This window comes from Nilaparvata lugens, chromosome 11 (genome assembly GCF_014356525.2).
Source record: "Nilaparvata lugens isolate BPH chromosome 11, ASM1435652v1, whole genome shotgun sequence".
Classification (NCBI taxonomy): Eukaryota; Metazoa; Arthropoda; class Insecta; order Hemiptera; family Delphacidae; genus Nilaparvata; species Nilaparvata lugens.
In genome coordinates, this window is record NC_052514.1 from 18,439,507 (window position 1) to 18,463,523 (window position 24,017).

The 24,017-nt window shown below is 31.0% G+C and overlaps 2 protein-coding genes across 7 annotated transcripts in view; both read right to left on the bottom strand.

Annotated features, from left to right (window-relative positions):
• Positions 1-18,565, bottom strand: part of LOC111053152 (bifunctional 3'-phosphoadenosine 5'-phosphosulfate synthase) — a 65,406-nt gene extending 46,841 nt beyond the window's left edge. The window contains exon 1 of the mRNA XM_039438210.1: positions 18,335-18,565. Within this exon, the coding sequence (XP_039294144.1) occupies positions 18,335-18,370 (36 nt within the window). The 5' untranslated portion in view covers positions 18,371-18,565. The remainder of the gene's footprint in view (positions 1-18,334) is intronic.
• A 1,924-nt stretch (positions 18,566-20,489) lies between these two features.
• Positions 20,490-24,017, bottom strand: part of LOC111053155 (afadin) — a 270,804-nt gene continuing 267,276 nt past the window's right edge. For all 6 annotated transcript variants that reach the window (XM_039437759.1, XM_039437756.1, XM_039437758.1 and 3 more), the window contains 2 exons: positions 23,462-23,568; positions 20,490-22,519 (listed from right to left, as the gene is read on the bottom strand). In XM_039437759.1, coding sequence (XP_039293693.1) covers positions 22,276-22,519; positions 23,462-23,568 — 351 coding nt within the window. In that variant the 3' untranslated portion in view covers positions 20,490-22,275. The remainder of the gene's footprint in view (positions 22,520-23,461; positions 23,569-24,017) is intronic.

The following is a 24,017-nucleotide window of genomic DNA, read 5'->3' on the forward strand; positions in this document are numbered from 1 at the left end:
TACGGTTTGGCATTTCTCTTAATGTTTAAATGTTTATATGTTGCGCATTTACGGCGAAACGCGATAATAGATTTCCATGAAATTTGACAGATATGTTCCTTTTTAAATTGCGCGTCGATATATATACAAGGTTTTTGGAAATTTTGCATTTCAAGGATAATATAAAAGGAAAAAGGAGTCTCCTTCATACGCCAATATTAGAGTAAAAATCAGACTATAGAATTATTCATCATAAATCAGCTGTCTAGTGGACTATAATACTACCCGTTCAAAAACATCGAACATCTTGAAAATGTATCTTTCCATCAACGTTGTAGACAGTTGCAGCCAGACCTGATAACAGCGCCAATACCTACTATTACTTATGAGTAATAGTAGGTATTGACAGCGCTCACACTCACATTCCGGGACGACACGTCATGGTACGATAGGACAGAAAGCTCTATGCTTATTTAGGATTTTTTCTAGACATTTTTAATTGATAAATTATTTATTAATTTTTGAAAAAACATAACAACAGGTCAATGTAACTTACTAAGCGCGAGGTCTACTGTTCACAGAACTACTAGTTATTAAAAACTTTAAGGGCCGGTTTCCGAGCTCGGGATTTAGCTAAGCTCTAGAATTTAAACAGCTGGAGTCAGGAAATTAGCTTTCCGAAACGGGGCGTAGTCGCAGTCATTGTCATAGTCACGTTTGAATTAAATTTCGAAAAACTAGAAAATTTAACACAAAATAAAATAAAGAAAAAATAGTGTAGAGTTTCAGCTAGTTTGAATTATTTAGGAATGTTTCATTTCGTCAAGGAAAAACGTTTCCAATTATAGATAAATTAGAAAATAAAGATCTATTTTGCTGTTACTATTACTGCGACTACGCCCCGTTTTGGAAAGTCAATTTTCTGACCTCAGCTGTTTAAAGTCTAGAACTTACCTAAATCCCGAGCTCGGAAACCGGCCCTAAAATATTTCAACGACTAGTTTCGACCATAACATTCCGATCATTTTCCACGAAAATGATTAGCTGTAGATAGTCATTCCAATAAAATTATCCAAGTTATGGTCGAAACTAGTCGTTGAAATATTTTAAAGTTTTTAATAATAAAGAGTACTACAAGTTTTCATATTGTTTCTATTAATTTGTACAAAATTAACCCATTTAAGTGAAGTGTTTTTATAATAAATTTTATATCTGAGCATAAAACTATCTTGGTTGTTCATCATCAACATATTTATATTCAAATAGAAATCGAAAAATAACTTTGAGAACTTTGAAAATAATCTTATTATTCACTAATCTTCTTACAGCTACTGTACAATGTATACTACATAGAGCATAAGTAATCAATAAGTAATCCTCTTGCTAAGGCTGAATAAATTCTATAAGACAAGCTCGAAGCTAGAAGTCGGTTCTGCCCACATAACTAATAATTTAATGATAATAAATCCAAACTCCTTCAGGATTAAGAGAATCTTAAAAAATTGTAGGTTTATATACCAAATTCAAGTGAATATATTTCAAGAAAATATGACGTTTATCCTGTGTACTTATAAAAAGGATTAGAAGAAAGTTTATTGCAATATTATTCCTGAATAATACATTAATAAATTACCTAAACCTGTTTTATCCAAGTATTTTGAAGGTAAGTAATAGCACCCATGGATGAAACGTGATTCAGGAATGTAAGTAAGAGCGAGATGTACCGAACTCAGGTTGTTCAACAAGGCGCGAGTGTCTGAATTTGGCAAATGATTGCAGGTGAAAAGAACAAAACATACAATTACAATTAGTTTCTTCATGAATTATACCAATTATTTATGAAAAAGGACATGTAAAATTGTGTACCTAATGCAACAAAAATACGAATAAAAAATATAAACATGGAGTTCAAAATTGATCTTGTACTTATATTATATTTTAGAGGCTAGAATGCAAATGATCATCATACAAAAATTGAACAGACCGGGTCTCATACAAGCACCCTCATTTGTTCAAAATCAAGCTACCATTCGTCCTATTTATACTCTACAGCAGATAATAGGTTTGATAGTTTATGACCTTGATAATTGGGCTTACACCGTCAAGTCCTCTACAATTTTCAAGCTCATTTACTCACTTGATTAGATAGTCATGCCGCACATTATGACAGAAATAAAATTTTATCTCTTATTTTATTAATTAATGTCTTCAATTCATTTTACCTTGAACTTCTACAGTTTTCCTCGACTTTTTTGTCGAGTCACTTTTCCTTCCATATTAATGGAACTATTATTAATAGCTAACAGGTGAATACTGATCCTCAGTTCACTATACACAGTAAGAATAAGCTCATATTTTTCCAAACTTCATTCATCCTGAAGAGATTTATTATTGATATAATTATGTTTCTTGAATGAATTTTCAAATTAAAATCTATGAAATAAATAGTAATATATTGAAATGTAGGCTATATATTCAAGATATTTAGTGAAAATATGATACAGGATGAATTTCTAAAAAAATCTTATTTCGAAACATCCCATCTTTTTCAGAAAGTGAACTTTAGCTTGGAAGCTATAATATTAAGCCTGAATATCTGTAAGACAAAAGCATTTGAAAGAATACTTTTAGCGATTCAGTGGAAGAAGTATCACATTCATTTCAAAATATACGAATTTTGAAAATATTATAAGAGTATGAGCCATTCAGAAAATAAAATTTGAATGGCTTACAAGAGAATACGGTACTAGCTCAATTCCACCACTCAAATCAAACTGTGTTCAATGTGAAATTGGGTATTTCAGTAAAGTAATGTGAACTGACAAGGTAAAAAGTTTGAGATGCCGATCTTGTTTCAAATAAAGTCAGAGATCATTAGGATAACGAACAGATATAGCCTACAACTCAACATACAAACATAAGCTTCAAAGCAAATAGACAAATGCAAATTTTGTCTATGCTCGGTTCGGTTAGACAGCTTTATATGAGGCACATTCGATTTTATAGACTCTGGAAAAAGACCTTGATAATCAAAATTATTGCCCAGTTCAAATACAGTTCAACCAGTTCCTTACTAGTTTGACTTGACTGGCTTTGAATACGTACAATACAAGTGAAGTTGACCGATAAAAAACTGAAAAATAAATTCACTTACTCAAACTTAATATACTTATGAAGTATAATATTAAGTATAATATTGATTATTATATTAGTTCTACAAAAGGTTAGCTCGATTGGTTTGTTTGAAAAAGATAATATTTTGCCCAAAACAATCATTGGTTTATCCTTTTAATTTTTGATACAGAACTTGATATATAAAACACTTAGTTTTTTTCCTTTTAGCTCCTAAATTTTCAACAGAACCATCGAAATTCCAGAGAAATGAGAAATTGAAAAGCATTCAAATACTATCGTAGTCCAATAATGATACTTTGAATATGAACGCCCTTAGAGAGCATTTTGATTTTACAATAATAAATAAATTCAATAATGGACAATAATTGAGAAAGATTCAATAATATAGTAATTACCGACAATGATGACAATGGAGGAGTTTTAACTTGAAAAAGGTATTCTGTTGGATTGATTGTGATGGTTTCATGAGTGGTTGGATTATGAATACAGTCATTCCATCGAGATGGAATTGAAATTATTAATATTCACCTTAAAAACTGATTACAGTTTCCTATTCTTCTAAGTTGCTGATTTAGAGAACCAAATTCCAATTCAGTATTAGACACATTGGTACAATCCATAAATGCATTTTTTTTATTATTTTTTTTGAAAGTAAATATTGTGAGAGGGTTTCAATGAACAAAAAATACAAAGACAAAAAAAATATTATGTGAAAAATAAATTTCCATTTAAAAACAGAAAAGCTTTAATCTTGTCTAGAATCATTATATTGAATAAAATATACTGTATTCAATATGATAATATTCTTTTCCTACAGTGACCTTGAAAAGTGACCATTCCTGCACTGATTGCAGAACGCAAAGAATCACTTTTCCGCAAAGTATTACAATGCGTACTCTTAATACTTTGCATATTATCTTGCAGCCATCCCAATCAGCTGTTGACATTGTTGGCGTGTATTTCAAATGCAAATTTGTTCTATCTATATTTTTTCTGATTTTCAAATAAATAAAAATGAGAACTCATTAAATTATACATTTTGATATTATTAATCATTTATTATTTCAAGTAATATTTTTTTCATTCATAAATTGATTGGTTGAAAAATTATTTAGAAATTAAGATTTACTCAAAATTATTCAAATTTTAAAATTAATTGGATTAATTTAATTTTTAATTTGAATAAATTATCGATCAATTTTCAATTGGATTATCAAGTTTAAAATAAATTAAAGTTGTTATTAATAACAAAATATTATACAGACAAACATTTGATGGATGGTATCATTTTACCCATAATCAACCACTTCTCATATTCAATGGTAACTGTAGGAAAAATTTGATGTGAAATACGTGCGCAAAGTTCCTCTGCTGCACTCAAGAAGCCATTCCGCCCTCGCCTACGGCTCGTGCGTAAACGTTTCTTTCGGTGCAGCAAACTGTCAGTTTGCGCACTAGTTGCACAAATAACTAATTCTGGGTTTAATATAGTACTGGTGACTGCACTGTTTTGTTTGTAGCACTGTAATCGTTTGATATTTATTCTCTCAATCACTGTCATATTCAAGGCAGACAATAATAACAGCAATAATATTTTTGAACACTTTCTCTAAAGATGTCCAGTAGCAGATGTTTAGCTTTTGCTTTGCTTGATTGAAGTTCCAGTCAGTCTAGTTCCTTGACCTCTTGCAAAACAACACACGACTATCACTTTCGTTTGGAAATTTCACTACACTGGCAAAATACCTTTCTACTCATCTACCTCAGATTGCGAACTGATAATGATATACTACACTCAGATAGCTGAGTCATAAAACACACTTACTGTCCTCCCAACAATTCACTTTCCAACTGGAGTAATTTTCATTTCTTTTTTAGTAGTAAATTGTATAGTATTAAAATTTTCGTAGTGTATTTTCTCTATTGAACTTATCAAAAAAAAAACCTATTAAAATTTTCGTAGTGTATTTTCTCTATTTAACCTATCATTATAATAGTATCGACATTGGAAGTACCTCCTCTCTGTAATTGAAGTTTCTTAAAGCACACAATTAAAGATAAGAAGCATGAATGTTTCAAAATCAAGATAATTTATTTTCCAAAATGAATAAATTACAATTGGGATAATTTTGATACTTGAATAACTTGAGATTGATTCTTTGATTTTAGTTTTTCAATTCCAAACAAAAAAGATGTGCCAACTTGAATAATTGAATAACACAAATCAGCTCTGAAATGAATTGAGAAATAAATGGAATTTCATTTTTCCAAATTTATTTTTATGAGATGAGCTTTTCAAGCTTCAAGTGTTAACTTTGAAAAATTACAAATTAATAAGAGACAGCAACATTCAAACGAATCAAACGCTAAACGATATTATTTCCAACCACAAATTCAAACCAGTCATCAAGAATCAGATTAAGTGACAAGCATGAATCAGAATGAGTAATTGAGTTTCTTATTTGGATCGAAAGTAGACTCAATCTGCCCTGAATCACTCAATCACTGATGGTTAAGTGTAAGCATCGTCAATTTTGACATACCGTACGAATCAAAATTCACTTCTATATAGGCTGAATTAAAAAAAATGATCTTGATATCGTTTCATTTTTTCTTCAATTTCAAATCTAAATTCATCCTTTGAACCTTAAAGCATCATGAAGCACTGTACAAACATGAATCCTGAAAAGATGAGGAATTTAATTTGAATGGCCCAGAACTTTATAATCATCCAAAAATTATATCTTACTGCAAAGGAATGCGTCACACCTAACTTATTTTCCCATTGCTTTTTCTTCAATTTAATATCGAAATCCATCTTCTGATGGTCAATTCGCGTGGTGCACGTGGCACAAAAAGACAGAAACAATCTCCCTGAGAATAATAGAAATTAAATTTGCCCAGGCACAGTACCTTGTAGTCATCCAAAATACGTCGGCGGTTGATAAACATCGCAGCTCTTCAGTCGAATCACCGACTTTGACGGGCAAATTGCAACTTTTTCTGCGCGCAGTTCAACACTAATCAAGTTCAATCAAACAACAACTTTTTCGAACTCAACACAATACAATTTGATTGATTTGACGCGCGGGAATCTATTTTTTCTCTCCACAGAGCGCGATTTGTCTCTCCTCCGACTAGCAAGCAGTTACGGTGAAACAGGACTAACTAATTTCTTCTCCGGGTTATGAGCGGGGAAACCTAGTAGGGGAAACACCGGTTAAAAAGAGAGGGGATAGGTAAAACATGGAGGTGGATAAAGTAGTAAGAGATGGAGAGCAATAACTTTATTGAAAGCTGTATTTACTTGTATAATATCACAGGTACGTGAGTGAGAGAGATTGATCAGGAAAAGAGAGATGACAATTAGTGATTCAAGGTTAACTGGGCCATGACCTACACACTACACTCCACATACGCCTAGTATCACTTTCATTATCAGCATCAGCTACTACTTATTGAAAGTTGACAATCATTATCACAAATAATATCACAATAAAAATTGCTTCAAAGATAAATATAGAAATGATAGGGGTTCTCTGTGACTTAATCATAATTATTGATTTGAAAGTATTAAAGAATTTTAATGAAGAACTGGAGAAGGCTTTAACTCAGAGAATGTTCCAGTGTCATAGTTATTTAACAATGATATATTACCAGGTTCACGTTAGTTAGGAGTATAAAACTACCAACTAACGTATTAAAATATTAAAAGCATGTTAAAGTTAATAACTAGTTCTCCATCTTAGTTATAGTGACACACTCATGGTAATAAATAAATCTCTGTCATAGAGCTATAAATTCCATGCAAGCTGAAATTTTTTTCTGATAAGAGAGTTGAATGGAAATTAATATCATAATTGCATTGAACATTTAATTAGAATGTGGATTAGATCTGTAATATCATCAATCACTGCATTATGGTAGATTATCAAAGATGAGAGGAGAAAACTGGACAATATAATATTTCTTATATTTTCATTTAAAAGAAAAATATTAAAAATTTCTTATATTTCCTTTGAAAAAAAAATTAAAAATGCTGTACCTATGACTTCATAGAATATGAGATCACTATCACCAATATAGAATACCCATGAACAGAAACATTTGGATACAGGTCAGTAGCATACAGTATGGAGATATCTTGATTTAATTCTAGCCTACTCCTACTAAAAGACATGAATAATCAACACGAATTTGGAGTTGAGAAGTTGAGATTCTGCAGATATCTAGCTTACACTAAGCAACAGCTAGAAGCGTAATTGATTTTTATAGGTATCCTATTTAATGTAGAATGTGACAATCTTTTAAGAAGGTTTTAGAGACATGAAATTTGTGATATTTAATGAATAATACGGTATTCTTTTTGATGTGGTTAATATATTTGTCAATCCTACTAAGAACCAGAATCTACCACCAACATGTTAAGGAGCAAACGACACATTTCATATGATTAAAGTGACCCAAATATTCATAAAAAGAAAAATCAGCAATAGAAAATACGTTGCGTTCAGAACTATCCAGGAGAGCAAGAGGAGCGCTCTTTAATTAATTAAAAGTACCGTTAAAATATTGAGCAAGAGCAAGGTACCAACACAATACATGTCATAGCACCAATAGAGTTGAATAACAAACCCGTTATACATTGTTGCAAACAAATATCTATTATCGAATAATGAATAGATGGTGAGACTGTGAATAAAGTAAGATTGAAACTTGATAAATAAGAATAAATGTCAAATTACATTTTCACAAAGTCACAATACTTCTATCAATCAAGTACTGTATTGAAAATTGACTATTTATTAGCACAGAACGATAACAAGTTGAAGGCAGGATAGGTGAAAGTATTGAGATTTGAATTATTCGATAAAATCATAATTTATCTGTATTCAAGATGTTATATTAAGATTCCGATCTCTATCATTAAATAATTTATTTAATAAACTTGATGAAAACATTCACAATGAAGCGCGGGCCACATTTATCATGCAGTGTTCCGATCCTACTCATGTACGATAATTCTGATGGGTGGAGAAGTGGTGATACGACAGGTTATGACGGACATTTGTGGCATGCACCATTCTAGGTTACTGTCAACACTGATCACATTATGTGATCGGATCGGAAAGCTGCATGATAAGTGTGACCCGGGCTATTAACTTATTCAATCATGTTGATTACTGTAACGTATTTATACATTATATTTAAAACAAAACTTTTGAATCATTAATGAGAAAATCCTTATGAAATTCACGAAGGCCTATGAGAGAAGAAATTAGATTTAAAATAAAATAGCATTGGAAAGATAAAAATGTACTAATCATTACATAATCCACTTTCCTATTAATATATTTGGCACACATTAAATGCAATGCTTAGACATTTGGAATAGCCAATATCCTTCTCAGATAATGCACCTCCTCATTGACCTTCAATAGCCAAGAAGCTGTACTTGCACCCAACTTCAAGTCTACTCTTCACTAATATTAATGACGAATGTTCACTTTACATTATGTTAAAAAATTATAAAAAAGTTCACGAAGGGCTAATGACCTGGATTACAACTGTACCGTGCAAACCATCTTTTTTGAAATATTGAGCATGCAAATTCAAAGTATTTCAGTACATTTATTTAAAAAAGAGACATTTTTATTTCCAATTAGATATGGGTTGAAAATGTTATAATATTGTAGGATTCAGGTGGCGTATCAAGGTTCATGAAGATTCATCAATTTGAAAAAACTTAAAATGATTATAATTCATAAAATAGAGTGTGAATGAAAAGTTTAAATTAATAGGTACCAAGAATAATAAAAAGTTCAATTCATTTATTAAAATGGGTTAATTTCTTTTTCTATTTAATTTTCTGCGTCATCAACGAATTAAATGACTCGTTAAATTTGATCTGTATTAGTCTTCAGATTAAACTATATCTAAAATATTCATAACTTAATGTTCAAATGGGATGTCTTGGCACAGAGTATAAAATGTAATTACATTCCATACTCTCTATGTCTAAGATCAATCATGAAAAATAAGGAGTGGAACTTTTTTGTAAAGAAAAAGTTTCACAGCAATAATGTATTGTCTAATACAACTTGAAAAGAATTATCATGTCAATAAAAATGGGTTAGGTACCATATTGATATTATCTGTTGTAAGAGCCAAAGCAGTTTATAAACTACAGACAAGGAAAATCTTTCCTTGACATTGGCTGGCTACAAGCCAAAATTCGAAATTGAGTCACACCCTCCTATGATTTAGATTAGTTTGGAATTCAATGATTTTATGTAGCCAATAAATGAGACTCTAATAGGCATACTTCGTTCTTTGCTTTATTTGAAACATGTCTATAAGGAATTAAAGCTAAATTGTTATCCAATTTATACTCTCTCAAATTAAAAAATAATAAAAACACATTCGTGAATGATAATTACGTTTAGGCAAGACTCTATTTTGTGAGCACTCAATATAATATGCTTGGATTCGACTTTTCTTATTCACCAATATACGTGAATCTGATGATGATTGACAAACGTCAGGTGATTTTTATGCAATCTACAATCTGATAATATCAGTCATAATGAAAATCAATTTATGACACCACACTAACGATTATAGAGTGATTATTGTCAGGCACAACCTGATAAATAATTCAAGATGGAAGTAATACTAATTGAATCCTAATTCAACCTTATGAGGTGGTTCTACTAGATATTTATAAAGATAAATTATAAAATAGATTAAAGATAATATATTGACGATCGCAATATTAAAATAATCGTAGTAACGACACGTAGATTTTATTGTGAGAAGATTTTAGTCACCAAACGTAAAATGAAAAACTAACAATAAAAAGAGCGCAAATAATTAGTGGACCATTATGAAATAGTAGATAGTGACCTTCAGCGCTTCATTTGCAAGGGAGATTGATGGCACGATTTGAAAAAGTTTTACAGAGCATCTTGCAGTTTTTTATTCCATCACTTGATTTCATTCATTCAATGAGGATCGCCATAAAAAGCGTCCATTCAAACATTGAATGCTAGTTTTCAATCCACAATTTTGTTTATGCACAAAAAATTGTTTACGATCGTCCTGGAACCTGGACCTACACTGAATCTGCCAAGCAAATGAATGGCATTTTTATAATGATCTACAATAGCCTCCATCAAGTACGACGTGTTCTTAGTACTACAGTCTATAGATACAGAAATAAAAAATACAGCATGAAGCTATTCAAGATTGATTCAATTTTCTTAGGCTACTTTCAATAGGCTACTTTTTCGAGGTGCAAAATAAAAGGTCATGGATAGAAGTAGAAGTTGCTTGCAGTGAGTATAGAATGTAGCATTATTGTCAGATTCTGTAACATTATCTGATTGTCAGACAATGTAACATTCTATACTCTCTGGTTGCTTGTCAAAGTCCATGTTATCTTAATATTGTAGAGTCATTCTAATGAACTAGAAAAATAGTTGAATTGCAATTCACTCCATATCTAACAACTTATAGTAGGCCTACCATGAGAAGGTGGGAAATAGGAATTTGATTCAAAAATTATTATTAATTTGTTAGTTTTGAAACAATACCGTTTTAAAAACTTTATAATACTAAAAAAAAATTAAAAACAACCAGTTTCGGATGCTCCATCTTCAAGTTTTTAAGAACTTTTTTATTTTGTTATTTTATATTAAAACGTTTTAAAATGGTACTAAGGTATTATTTTATAACCAACAAATTAAGTAGCCCTGAAGAAATACGTTTCTAGATATTATTAATTTATTAATGCTAAGATATTTCTCAATTAATTGATTCGATTTATCTGCTGGAATAACGTTCTAATCAGAAAACTATAATATACCTTTGGCTCCTTTCTTCTCACTCAAAAGTCAATCCGAGAATTAGCCTGGCAAAAGTCTGAGCGTGATAGTAGCTTAATTTAAAGGCAGAAGTATCTAGAACCCTTGCTTCCTTACCTTCCTCCCTATTCAGGGCTGCTAATATGGTAAATGGAAATTAAAATTGAAAATTACACTGTTATGCCCCAAAATTCATAAATATTTAATAACTGATTTTGTGAAGGTTCTAATAGCATTCATGCAGGATTAGGCTTAATTTCTGAATCGATAATGATGATGATGATGATAATAATGATGTGATAGAGCAATATTGCATGTCAATCAATGTTACTCAGTTTGATTTATTACAGTATTGACTTTCTCCACCAGCCGGTGGTCGAGTGGTGAGTGTGAATGTCTTTCACAAGTCGTGTTGCATTGCACTGACTTCCTGCATTCAGACAATACACGACAAGGACATATTAATAGCAACACATTTCATTATTTAACCTTCACTGTGGTTACATTAAACCATCTCACATCAACACATTGCAGAATGTCTATCGGGATAAATCGGCTAACAAGAATATCAAGCAGACTAGGGTTGTGGGTTTCTTTGAGAATTTGACTTTAAATGATAATACCAAGAAATTGTGAAAAATATTTTCCAATAAGAATAAAGAGGACAGAGGACACATCAAAAAAAATAATATGTTTCATGAAGGATATTAAATTCTATTAATAATTTAATTTCAATAGGTGTATTTTTATACTGATTAGTTCTTAATAAAACAATATAAAAAACACCCTTTATTTTTTTTAAAAACTTTAAAATTTTCAACTATTTTAAAGGTTTTTTTTTTAATAAAGGGTGCTTTAAGATTTTTATATTGTTTAATTAATTTAAAAAGTAGCCCATGTGATTGAAGTGTTTTTATGATTAGTTCTTGTCTGAGCCTATCACAGATCAGAAAAATAGAAGCGTTCATCGAGTTCTTATAGAATATTATCCATTCTATTGAAATGCTTCATGGATGTAAATTATATTGAGCTGTAAAGTACCGTAAGTAATGAATAACACATAGGATCATCATTGATTATGCTTCTAGCCTAGCATCTCATCGGAACATCATAAAATACATCAGTATGGAAATAAGAACAATATTTACTAGAAAGAACACTACAGGGAACTATTTTTCTTTGCAATTTCAGTCATCTAAAGAAGAAATAAGAGATATTACTCAAGTAGAATGTAAAAACCAAAGAGGAACTAATCATAAAAATGTAAGTGGCATCAGTGCTAACAGCCTTATCTACGCTTTTCACCTTTATCATTAAATGGTTTTGTTATAATGTTTCATTTATTTTGATTCTAGAATCAGTTTTGAATTGATGTGCTTATACAACGAAATGTTTATACTTTGATGAATACAAAAAACAATTATAATAAGCCACATTTTCTGCTTCAGTTTTATAATAATAATATTAAACGAAATATGCTCAATAATGTGATATGGGTTGGAGACAACCCATAGAAACCCCATTTTACTGCCAGAGAGCCAGAAAATTTTTAAATGAGATTTTATTAGAAGTGTGCAACTTTTCTATCGTTCACAAGCTCTCATGCTAACATTTATGAATTTCATTTATGACTTCGGATCAGTATTAAGATAGTCCTAAATTGTATCCTACAAAAATCTGTTTGGGGAAAAAAATCAATAGCGTTCTTCGATTAAGTAGATTGTCCCAAAAACGTTAGCTGCAAAAATCACTAGACAACCAACCAATAGCATCTATTATAATAAAATTATTTCTATTAGATATTCCAAAATTCATTATATCGATGTTTGAATGAAACTACCCAGGCCTACTGTTGATCAATATATTTTGAAAACGTGATAGACATAGTAGTAGATTCCAATGTATTTTCCTGTTTAGTTGGATGGGAACCTCATTAGAAAAAATATAAGATAGACATTGATAATTATTTATTTACCTGTTTTATTTATTATTTTTATTTAATACAAATTATTGACTATTGATTATTTAAAACAATATTGAACAGGATCTATAATTGCGTTTTAACCTAGTCAATTGGGATTCGAAAACATTCATTCTGAGACGACCAACTTTATTTCTCCTGGTAGGCCTAACTCAGAATAACGCCTACTGTGAGTAGTCTCGAATTATTCAAATACATTACCATAAAGATAAATTTATATCAACATCCTTGAGATTTGAAATTATTTACTATCTATGTCAAGAGGTTAACGTACACGTTATACCTATATGTAGTCCTACCTAGGCAGTCTGTGGTTATCAGAATGCATAACTGAAGAGAAAAACAATACAAGGTTATAGTACCAACAAGTATGCTTGTTAACTACTACTTCTATATTCTATTCCTTACTTTTTTATTCTATTGATTCTGGTTATTGTTTATTAATTCAGGAGAGAATAAATTAATAGACATAAATTTCGGAAATTCAAGTCAAGTTTTCTTCTTTATGCAAAGCATTCTAAGGAACTGGAGCATTACCTATTTCCTAAGAGTCATTATGATTAGACCTACACTATACTGGTATAAACTAGTTACATTGGAGCCAAAAATATGTAATATAACTTTTGCATTATTTCAAAGAAATAACATTTATTGAATGTGATAATATATTTCTTAGAAAGAGAATTCAGCGGAGATATAGACGAATTTTAAAGATAATCAAGGATAAAAGTTGTAATTTTTACATAAAATTTTGTACAGATTTTATAATCATTTAAAAATGCTAATAATTATTAGGATAATCAAATAGGAAGTGTGATTTCTACATTTTTTGTGAGTTTATAATCATTTAAGAATGTGAAATCTAACAGAAAGTTATATACTTTTAGTTAGAATTATAAAATACATTTTATTGATTATCTAGATTTAGTATGCCTACATGTTCTACTCTTGTTAAATTTCAATGATGAAATAACTCAAGAGGATTTCATAATTCAATTCAACAGAAAAATAAGAATAAACAAAGGAAGGATAGAATGTAATTAGAGGTTGTTTCTCATGACGAAATACTCAATTCAGTTTCACAATAAAATTTCATAAACTACATAGATACGGTACAGATTTTTTCAACTAATAAAAATGAACTACCAATCTTAAGATTGCGGCCACTTGATGAATTATTGATAAAAAATACCCGTTGCAAAGGGCAGTAATCAAGGTGATAAAATAATATCAAACATAATTCATGAAATGGAAAAATGTAAAAAAGTTTACTACCTAGATAACCAAAAAAAGTTGTTTATAGAGAAATTAATACCTTATTACAGAAAGTAATAATCTAGTTGAAAAAACTGTGTGAGAAATAACTCTTATTGCATCAGAAAATTGCATTCTATTAGAAACATTTTGGAATGCTCGTTTGATATATCAGGAAAGCTTCTTGGAAATGCATGATTTGGTGATGAAATTTCAAGTACCTTCATCCAGGGTGACTCTGTCTACCCCGGGGTGATTTTTTCCCACCTCGCGGAAAAAATATTCATATTCGTTTATATCCGATCTCTGTTATCCGAAATCGTGAATATCCGAATATGTTCAATATTGATAGCCGTAGCTCCAATCATTATCGAGGCTCTACAATCGATTTCTTGTCGAAACTCGATATATTAATTGAACTATCGACATAAAATCAAACTGCTTGCTTCATCTTGTAATTTCGTTGTCAGAAAACTTCGTACTAAAAACTTATTTCTAAAAGGCTGATGTTATCGATTAGTACATTTTATTTTTGCCTTTTTATTATATTTCAATTGGTAAATCCATAATATCTATAATTGAACTGCTTAGGATTCTGTTACTAGATAAATACAAGAAGGTCCCTTTTAGGTTAAATTTGAGGTGATTTTGTCTCAGTATAAAAATATGATATTATGCAGGATATGATGCAAATACAATGCAAAATATGATAAGTACCTATTATGTATTTTATCTAATAGAACAAAATATCCACCTTGCTTGAAATTAATACGTTAAAATTCATTTTTTGCAGATTCTGCAGCTGGAGCCAACATGCCACGACTCTATAAAAGATCTTTGGGCAGCAGAAACTGGAATATTTTTCAATAAATTATTTGTGATTTTTTGAAATTGGATTTCATCAGTTTTTAATGTCATTCATTTTAATAGTTAACAGTTAACACTTTGTGAAACCAGCGGTTGGGGTGCTTTGTTTCTCTTTGAAAAATATATGGATTCACAAGAGTTGAGTAAATGAATTTGAATCCATACATTTTTCAAAGTGAGACAGTCACCCCAACACCTGGTTAACATTGTCTCTTATTTAAAAAAATATATCTTTATTAAAGTGAGAAAATTATTTACTTTTTCTGTCGAACATTTACTTTGAACATTGCAAAATACGATAAAAAATATTGCTAGTGCTTGAGTATAGATTGCAACCTATTTTTCAACTCCCCAAAATTGGGACAAAGTCACCCCTGCTTACCGTACTTTTCACAATAGAATTAGATAGTGTTAGCATTCAGCTTTAAATTGATTCACAAAGTCTTTTTCAAACTCAAAGCAACTTTCTACCCGGTTTCAAATAGCCATCATTTTTTAATTTACATTGAAACAATGAAATAATTTGCCTGCATGATTAAAATTAAATAATGTCTAAAATAAACCATGAACATGGAAGACTGCCATTCTCATCTCTAACATTTATAAAGTTTTGAACCAACAAACAAATTTGATTCAAAACCTTGGAACTCTTACTCGAAACTTTTGAAATGAGTAATTCTGAAATCAACTTGAATACAATTGATATCAACTGATTTTACTACACTGCACTCCACTTCATGTTTCTATTGTACTGTCTTCAATTGCCTGATTAATAAAAAAGAAATAGCCTATTCATAAAGTCTGCCATTTCTTGTATTATTCCATGGTACACTTTCTACAAATTGAAAAAAGTATACTATAGAATCCGAATAATATTTTTCAAATCAACACAGAAAGTGAAGATTGTTGGATTTAAATTTGAGAGGGAAAGAATTAAAGAAAAGCTTCAGAGTGCACTGGGTTACATTAATTTCTATTCAGAATACTCAAAAAATGATGATAGAATAAAACTGCATTTTGTATTTTTGACGATGATGCATCACAGAAACGCTACTCTTTGAACTAGCCGAACTGAAGATAAGAATAATTGATTGCTTCAAGCTTGGATAGGGTTCCCATCAATGAACTCCGAGACAATTTGATTAGTGCCACTCCATTATAAAAATTGAATAATCATTGCTGTGTGGCCTCACCAACGGAGCATAGCAATTGCTCCGCCAATTATCAGAGTCATTCTGCCTCCTATTCTGAGTTCAGCCACTGACCGAGAACTGAATCAATGAAGTTTCACAGAATAGCATTTGACCCAATTATGTCATTCACAAAATTGAGTTCCACTGCAATATTTCAACACCAAAGTTCCTTATTTTATTCATTGCAATTTTATTGGAATTCATTTTCATGGGAAAAAATTGAAATTGATGAATATTATGAATTCAAATGGCTGTTTATTTTTATTTTAATCTACAGATAAAACTTGTATTAACTCTCCAATATACCAATACACTCAAAATTAAAGGAAGGCGACAAAAAAGAGCCGAGCAACTGTAAGCCTATAGAGAATCCTCCTACACGTTCGACTATACTAAAAAAGGGTAAAAAGGGGTATTATACAACCAACTTACAGCTTACGTAGAAGGGAATAAACAATACTATCAAAGCAACAGCATGGGTTCAGGAAATCCATGCTACACAGTCTACAATTTCAAACTTAAATGTTGAACATTGTAAAATGTTGGAAGATGAAAAATACCATGTTGATTGTTTATTGATCTCGACGCCGAAAAGGCGTTTAATACTAATTACATCACCGTTTTAAAAAATAAGCTGGTCAAGTTGAAAATAGTAGGGGAAAGCACTCTCTTGGTTGGAAAGCTGAATGACAAACAGGAAACAATATGCTGAAAAAAGTAAATAATATGGGAAACCGATGGTAGCATAGCAAGCATTAAAAAGCACAGGGACAAGGTTTAATGTTAAGTTGTGCTTGAGCTACAAACTCTAGTTCTGCCATAACTTTGTCAAACTCTTCGATAAGAATTATTTGAATTACAGTGTAATAAACTACTGATGATCTTCCTTCCAATGTCACCAAACATGGGTGTAATGCAGGGATCAATAAGGGACCACTACTCTTTGTGATTATATACACAACTTCCCCAAGGAACTTGATAGGCAATCGGCTAATCTTGTCAATGTTGTGAACTAAGTTTTTTTCAGTGACAATTGGTTGAAGTACGGTATATATATAGTGTTTGTGCTTACGACGAGATCCATCAAGGAACGCCTGGTTATTGATGAAGACATTGGCGATTATGGAAATTACTGATAGGTCTATTTACCAACAGAAATTCTTAAGGCAATGAATTTGATATGCATTTGAAATTTTGCCACAGTATATGGAAGAAAGGCTACACTACATGGCAACAGAGTAAATTATGTAAAGGAGGTCACTACTTTTCAATACAGAAGCTAAATTACAAATTATTACACTATGGTTTAAATCATTGTTCTAAGGAAAACAAAGACGTCTCCCCTGACATCTAAACTGTTGGAAATACCGAAGAATAACAATGGAGTGTTAGACACAATAAATTGGAACTTTATAACTAGCCATAATATTTAAACTTCAAGTTATATGTAATCATGAGTGTAGCATCAATGCAAAGGGCAATACAAATAGGTAAGGTTGGTTGGGAAAAGGCAGAGTAAGATTCAAAGCCGGTGCTCTAAAGGTTCAGCTGTTAGTGTATATGGACAAATAGTGCTAATGTAAGTAAACTATATATGACAACAGTATAATAAGCAAAATAACATCTTAATTGTAGCTTAATATAGAAAGTATAGATAAATAAGAAAGTATCAAATAGGTATGAATATTTGGTCTTGTTAGTTTTTTTTGCAGCAGAACAGTAGCAACTAAGTAATGTCACAATCGTTCAAGCTTTCACGATTTAAGTAAACGTTAAATTGTCTTTTAACATGACAATTTATCAGAATTGTTTATTTCTGAAACATATATTTGGAATCAAATCATGCATCATCATTTCCACATTATAAATCTAAAAACATGTCGAACAAATTATACGGTAAGCGTATACAACATAACCTTAAATCTAATTTTCATCCCAGAAAAAAACAATATTTTAATCAAAAACCTATATTCAATTGGATGGTCCGTTTTAAATTTTTAATAGTAATCAGTAATCATTTCTAGTGAAAATATGTTAGAATAATGTTGCAAAACACTTACGTTTTTTTGTCGAATGATTTCTTGTGATCCAGACATTGTGTTGTTTGGTAGTGACGATTATTTCATGAAGACAAGTTTGCCTCTTTTCCAACTGAAGAGTGAAATACTTTAATATTTTCTAGAATAAGCCTAAAACTAAATAATTTCTACACAATTCACTATTACTAATGCAGATTTTGATATCAAATACCAACAACCAACAAGAAGCAGACGACAGACGATACACGTCAATTCGTTTCACCGGTTGTACCAACTTCACAATGTTTTGCTACCGGCCTTGTAAAAGTTTCGTGATTGTGAAATCAAAAGAGAAAGTAATATCACCCGTGTAAATATAATACTGGTTATTATTATTTTAGAATTATTGAATGAGTCTGAGAACTCAATGCTATACTCAATTATGACGTGAGAAGTTATAAATATAGAGCTATTTTTATAGAATAGCTTATGACAAAGGCGCCATTTATGAAGTAGCGCGGTGCTGAAAAAACATACAGTAAGATTACTTTCAAAACAATTTTGTAAGTACCGTACGCTTTCTTACCTTTTTTATATACTTGCTTCAAAAACCAAATTAAAGTACCATAAAATTTCATTTATTGGCAAAAGAAAACTGTTGATATCAAATCCGTGTTGAGGGTTGAGGCTTCTGAAAGCTCTTAGGTCAACGCCCAAAAGTACCGTACAGTATTTTCCAATGTACCTAGAATACAATGTAATTCTAGGTACCTTGGTATTTACTATGGGATCATAAATATTAAAGTTATGTTACTATTATAATATGTTACAATCAATTAACTGCTGTCATTTAACCACTGCATTAAGTTGACCAATAAACAATCACCATTCAGAACTAAATCTATTATCAGCAAAGATAACATTTTACCCACACTGAGATTTTGCAATATTGTTGTATTCTGTCGGCAATGGATTATAGATCCTTCCCGGACTAAAAAATCTCCCAACATTTGGTAATGTAATGTAGTTAAAGCATAGGATAAGTGTATGATGAAGATATCATGTCTTGTTCGTGGAAGAGATTGAAATTGAGAGAAGTAGACAGTGAGAGTTCAGAATTGACTCTAGAATTTAGAGAAGTTACCTCTACACATACACTTGGAGAGGCAAAAACAGTACAGATTTCCCCCCATATACCGTACATTAAAGATTTGGGGCCTCCTCTCTTGTACTGCAATACAAAAATGTCCCTTGCAGAAGAGCAGGTAAGTTGACTGCAGCAAAATTTTTTATTATCTATGGTCATTTTGATTTGTCCTTGGCGTTCGAATTCAAATTCATCTTTTCACGTTTATGTGTATGGTCTTATTACTGATTTGATAAGTTCTTCAAACACATCCAGCACTTGTTGGCTCAATTTCTTGTGACTTCGACGTACATTTCCAAAGATTTGAATTTAGTTTCATTAGTTATCTAATGAATTTTTCCTCACTCAGTGTAGATATCAAATAGAATCTCAAAGATCCAACCTAATGTCCAAAGTTAGTGAGCTTGCAAACCTAGAGCCTACAGTATCAACAGTAATAACTGTGAGAGAGCAGTACTGTAAAAAATATAAATGCTTCATACGTTACTTCTAGATTCGCTAACTCGTTGAGCTGAGCTCATAATACTTTATGAGGAAACTGTGTAGATCGCCAGTGCAATAATTATGAGTGACTATTTCTGGACTGGCCTTGAGATCTTCTTACCTTTTAATGACTTTAATGAGGTCTCGTGTGAGACTTACAGAAAAAAAAACGATAAAAGTACTTAATAAAAAGTACCAACTAAAAATGTAATATATTCGTTTTAAAAATGTCCTGCATTGAATATTTGGGAAGCTTCAGCCCACATTGTGGACAACTCACATATTTAATTAAGTACATGTGCATTAGTATTTACCATTTTATATTGATTCAGATCTTCAGTACTGTAATGTATGTAAATACATACGTATGTAATACATATATGTAAATACACAAATACAATGTAAAGTGAATCCTTGCACATATCACATACACCAATAATGCTTCTTGAGGTCAACCGAAGACAATAAATTATTTCAACAATGAATAAGAATAATACTCACTAATTGCAACTTAAGGGAATAGATTGATTAGAAAATTATTGATAGATTTTGAAAATTTGTTATTTGCAAAACGAATATAAAACAATACCATTATTAATATATTGATTTGAAACCAGCATAAAATATAAATTAATAACCGTCATTGAGTGATTTGAACTTGCAACCCTAGTTGAAAAACTATACATCATAATTATAGTAGCTGACAATGACTAAATTCGTCAATTATGATCTATTTTACAATAGTATTTGATTGAAGGACTGTCCATTTCGATATTTTCTTAAAAATGAAGTATTTTTATTTTCAGAGTCAATTTACATGAATTAATTGTTAAGGTTCTAATAAATGGAAAATACTAGGAATAAGGGTTCAATCAGTCACATTCTTTCCTAATAATATTGTCTACTTTGTCATTCAGTGTTGGGTTTTGTGATATGCTAATAAAGGGTGTATATAATATACTTCACCAATCACACACAGAAAGGTATCCTTAGTCTTAACAATATTAAAAGTTTGATAAGGCAGTAAAAAGTATGAGAGTTGTGGTATTATTGTAATAATAATTATTGATGAAACATGACTTATAATATATTCGAAAATATCGTTGGTCTGATGTATTGGAAGAAATATATTGATTTATATTTTTAACGAGTATTTTTACTTCAAATACTACTTTTTTAAACCCTTATCCATCTCTTTTAATTGAATATAAATGCTGAACATTCTAAGAATGTTGTCGGATAGTTTCTACGAGATGTTAACTATTTATGTTAATTATATAGTTGTAATAAAATTTCTTCATCTAGGCTATTTATCTCACATTAATTGACACCATTATTGACTTTGAACAGACAATGGCTTAGCATAATTTTCCTTTTAAAGGTTGAAACAATAATTTTAGATAGCCTATATACCAAAATTTACATTATATTTAGTAAATTCACTGAATTCATTCAGCAGATTGAAGTAGGCTACTTTCAATGTTGTATTGGAGTTAATTACAGTCAACAATATCATTAGTGGAAGGGGAAGTTTTAAAAGCCTCCTACAATAATGTTATGGAGTTCAGGATTGGTTGGTGATTGAATCACATAATATATTGGTCCTATTGCTTTTACGGGGGTAAATTATTGTGTTAGTTATTCAAATTCACAGCAAGCCGTTTCGTTTTATAGATAACGTCCACTTATGCTTTTTTTAAATCGACGTCTTATCTTATTAAAACAAACCGGTTTCAACTTGTATTGAAAAAAAATTTCTTTTGTTAAACAATGAACAATTTATAAACCTCACCATTGAAAATATTCAATTCCTCTTCTGGAATAGATTATCAATTTAAATTCATTTATAGTAAAAAAATAGCTTCTCGAAAATCAAATAGATGCAATCACGCAATAAGTTACTGAGTGGTAAACCCCAGTTATACAAAATAAAATAAATGAAACTCTTGCAAAATTTATAGACAAATTTCAATAAACCTAACAAAAAACTCAAAATAAAAAATGAATCAGTAATATAGTAGCCTTCGAAGAGAATACATAACAGCTTTACATGATAGGATAGTAGTAACATTGTACTGAAATTACTTACTAAAGTAGAAGGATAGATACTTCTCAATTTTGCTTTTCAATCACGCACACTGCTATGCAAAAGAATTGATTTTTCGGCTCATAATGTACATTAAACTCCTTTTGAAAACATTCAAATGGCACTCCTACTATGTTCATCGAACAACTGGTTATATTGTTGATTCATTGATGGGAATTGGCATCAAACAACAGCATTGGTCCCTTCAGTATGATGGTCCAAATATTGATTAGGATCGGCAGATTGATTGGTCGTCGATTTGTTGGGTCAGTTGTTGCCATTATTGGCATTGGCGGTGGCATTGGGTGCCCCAGCTATTGGAGTGCCGAGGTTGTCGATGTCCCGCTGCGCACGCGATATCTTCACCTTGTCACGTGGTGTACCCTCCTCACCAGTTTCCATCGCGAACATCTTCATCTTCTCTTTGAAGCTGAGCTTCTCAGGCACAGTTCCCACTTTGTTCGACATCAATTTCTGATGCTGCTCTTGGAGTCGTCGTTGTCGAGGATCCCTGTGGAAAGAATCAAATTTTTATGAGTGCAACCTTTCTTATTTAGTAGCTAATGAAGCGTGTTTCAAATGATATATCAAAATGTTAGTAATGATGTTAATAATTGATCCATAAAATTGAAGTGTATAAATGATTAATGTTAATAACTGATCCATAAATTCTCATTGCTATTATTTCATTCCTGATTTGATTGATTGATTCCATAATTTCATACCTTAGTACGATATCGTACCCTAGAGGAAAAATAGCATAAGAAGATATCCCATGGTATAGTATAGGGTATAAATGTTCCAAATTTCACTGTTTGTTCAAGCCGATAGTCCACGTAGATCTTATTCGTAAAGCTATGTGATGCTGGTAGTCTCACATACTGTGCCGTTCATACACTCTCACCCGTCCAATACAGTAAAATAATCAACAAAAGTCGACAGTAAAAGACAATAGTTGACTTGAACAATCTTTGAAATTTGGAACACATACGTCCTACCATGCGTACCACAAATACCATACGGATATTGCTGAACGCTATACCATGGAATATATTCTTATGATATATTTTATCTATGGTGCCAATTGACGTATGACAAACATTGATTAATCGATTTATTGGGAAATAAATATTTCAGGTGGCCAGATATTTTCCTCATTTGAGCACTGTGAAGTACAATTTTAATTCAATTTTACATGAGTGCAAAATAGTATGGATGATTAAGTTGAGAAAAGAATACTCGTATTATGTATGGTGTTTGAAGAAAAAAATTAGTCAACTCAATACCTGAACGATTGATTATCAAATAGTGGAATAAAGCATGAAATTGGAATCTATTATTCATTAAAAAAATCCTTAACTCAAAACACTGGAGCAATGAAAAATGAGATAACAAAAGAAAGTTTATTATGGAATGAATAAACAAATGAATAGGAAGAAGCTAAGATACTTACTTGTATACTTCTTGGGCTCCTATAACTCCAGGAGTATTGCCGGTGTAACCTGGAGTGTCCGGACTCTTTGGCGAAGCGAGCATAGTTTCTGCTTCGTTTATGAAATTCTGTAACAAAATTAAAATCCTTATAAAAATTGCCACCAGAAGGTGAGAATTGACTAAATACCAATCTATATTGGAAATTGATGTGCTGAAACTATAATAAATGTAAAATAAATAACTGATCAATATTTTTTGTTTTTCTGCAGCTATTTTCCATATTTTCAATATTCTCAATAGAGTGAACCTTCAGCGTGTGAATTTGAATCAAAACTAATTCTGGAGATCGTTCAACCAATTCTTATTGGAAAGGGGGTTTGCAAAATAAAAGAGAGCCAGTGTTGACGGATGTTCACAGGTTTTATGAGGCTGGTACAAAAACAAAAGTTAGTGTTCCTATATATTTACAGTTTTAATTTATATTTTAAAAAGATTAAATGAATAACTTTAACAACAATAGAAAATAAACTTGAAGTAAATACGACGCCATCTGAGATTTTTGCAGCATGAAGCCT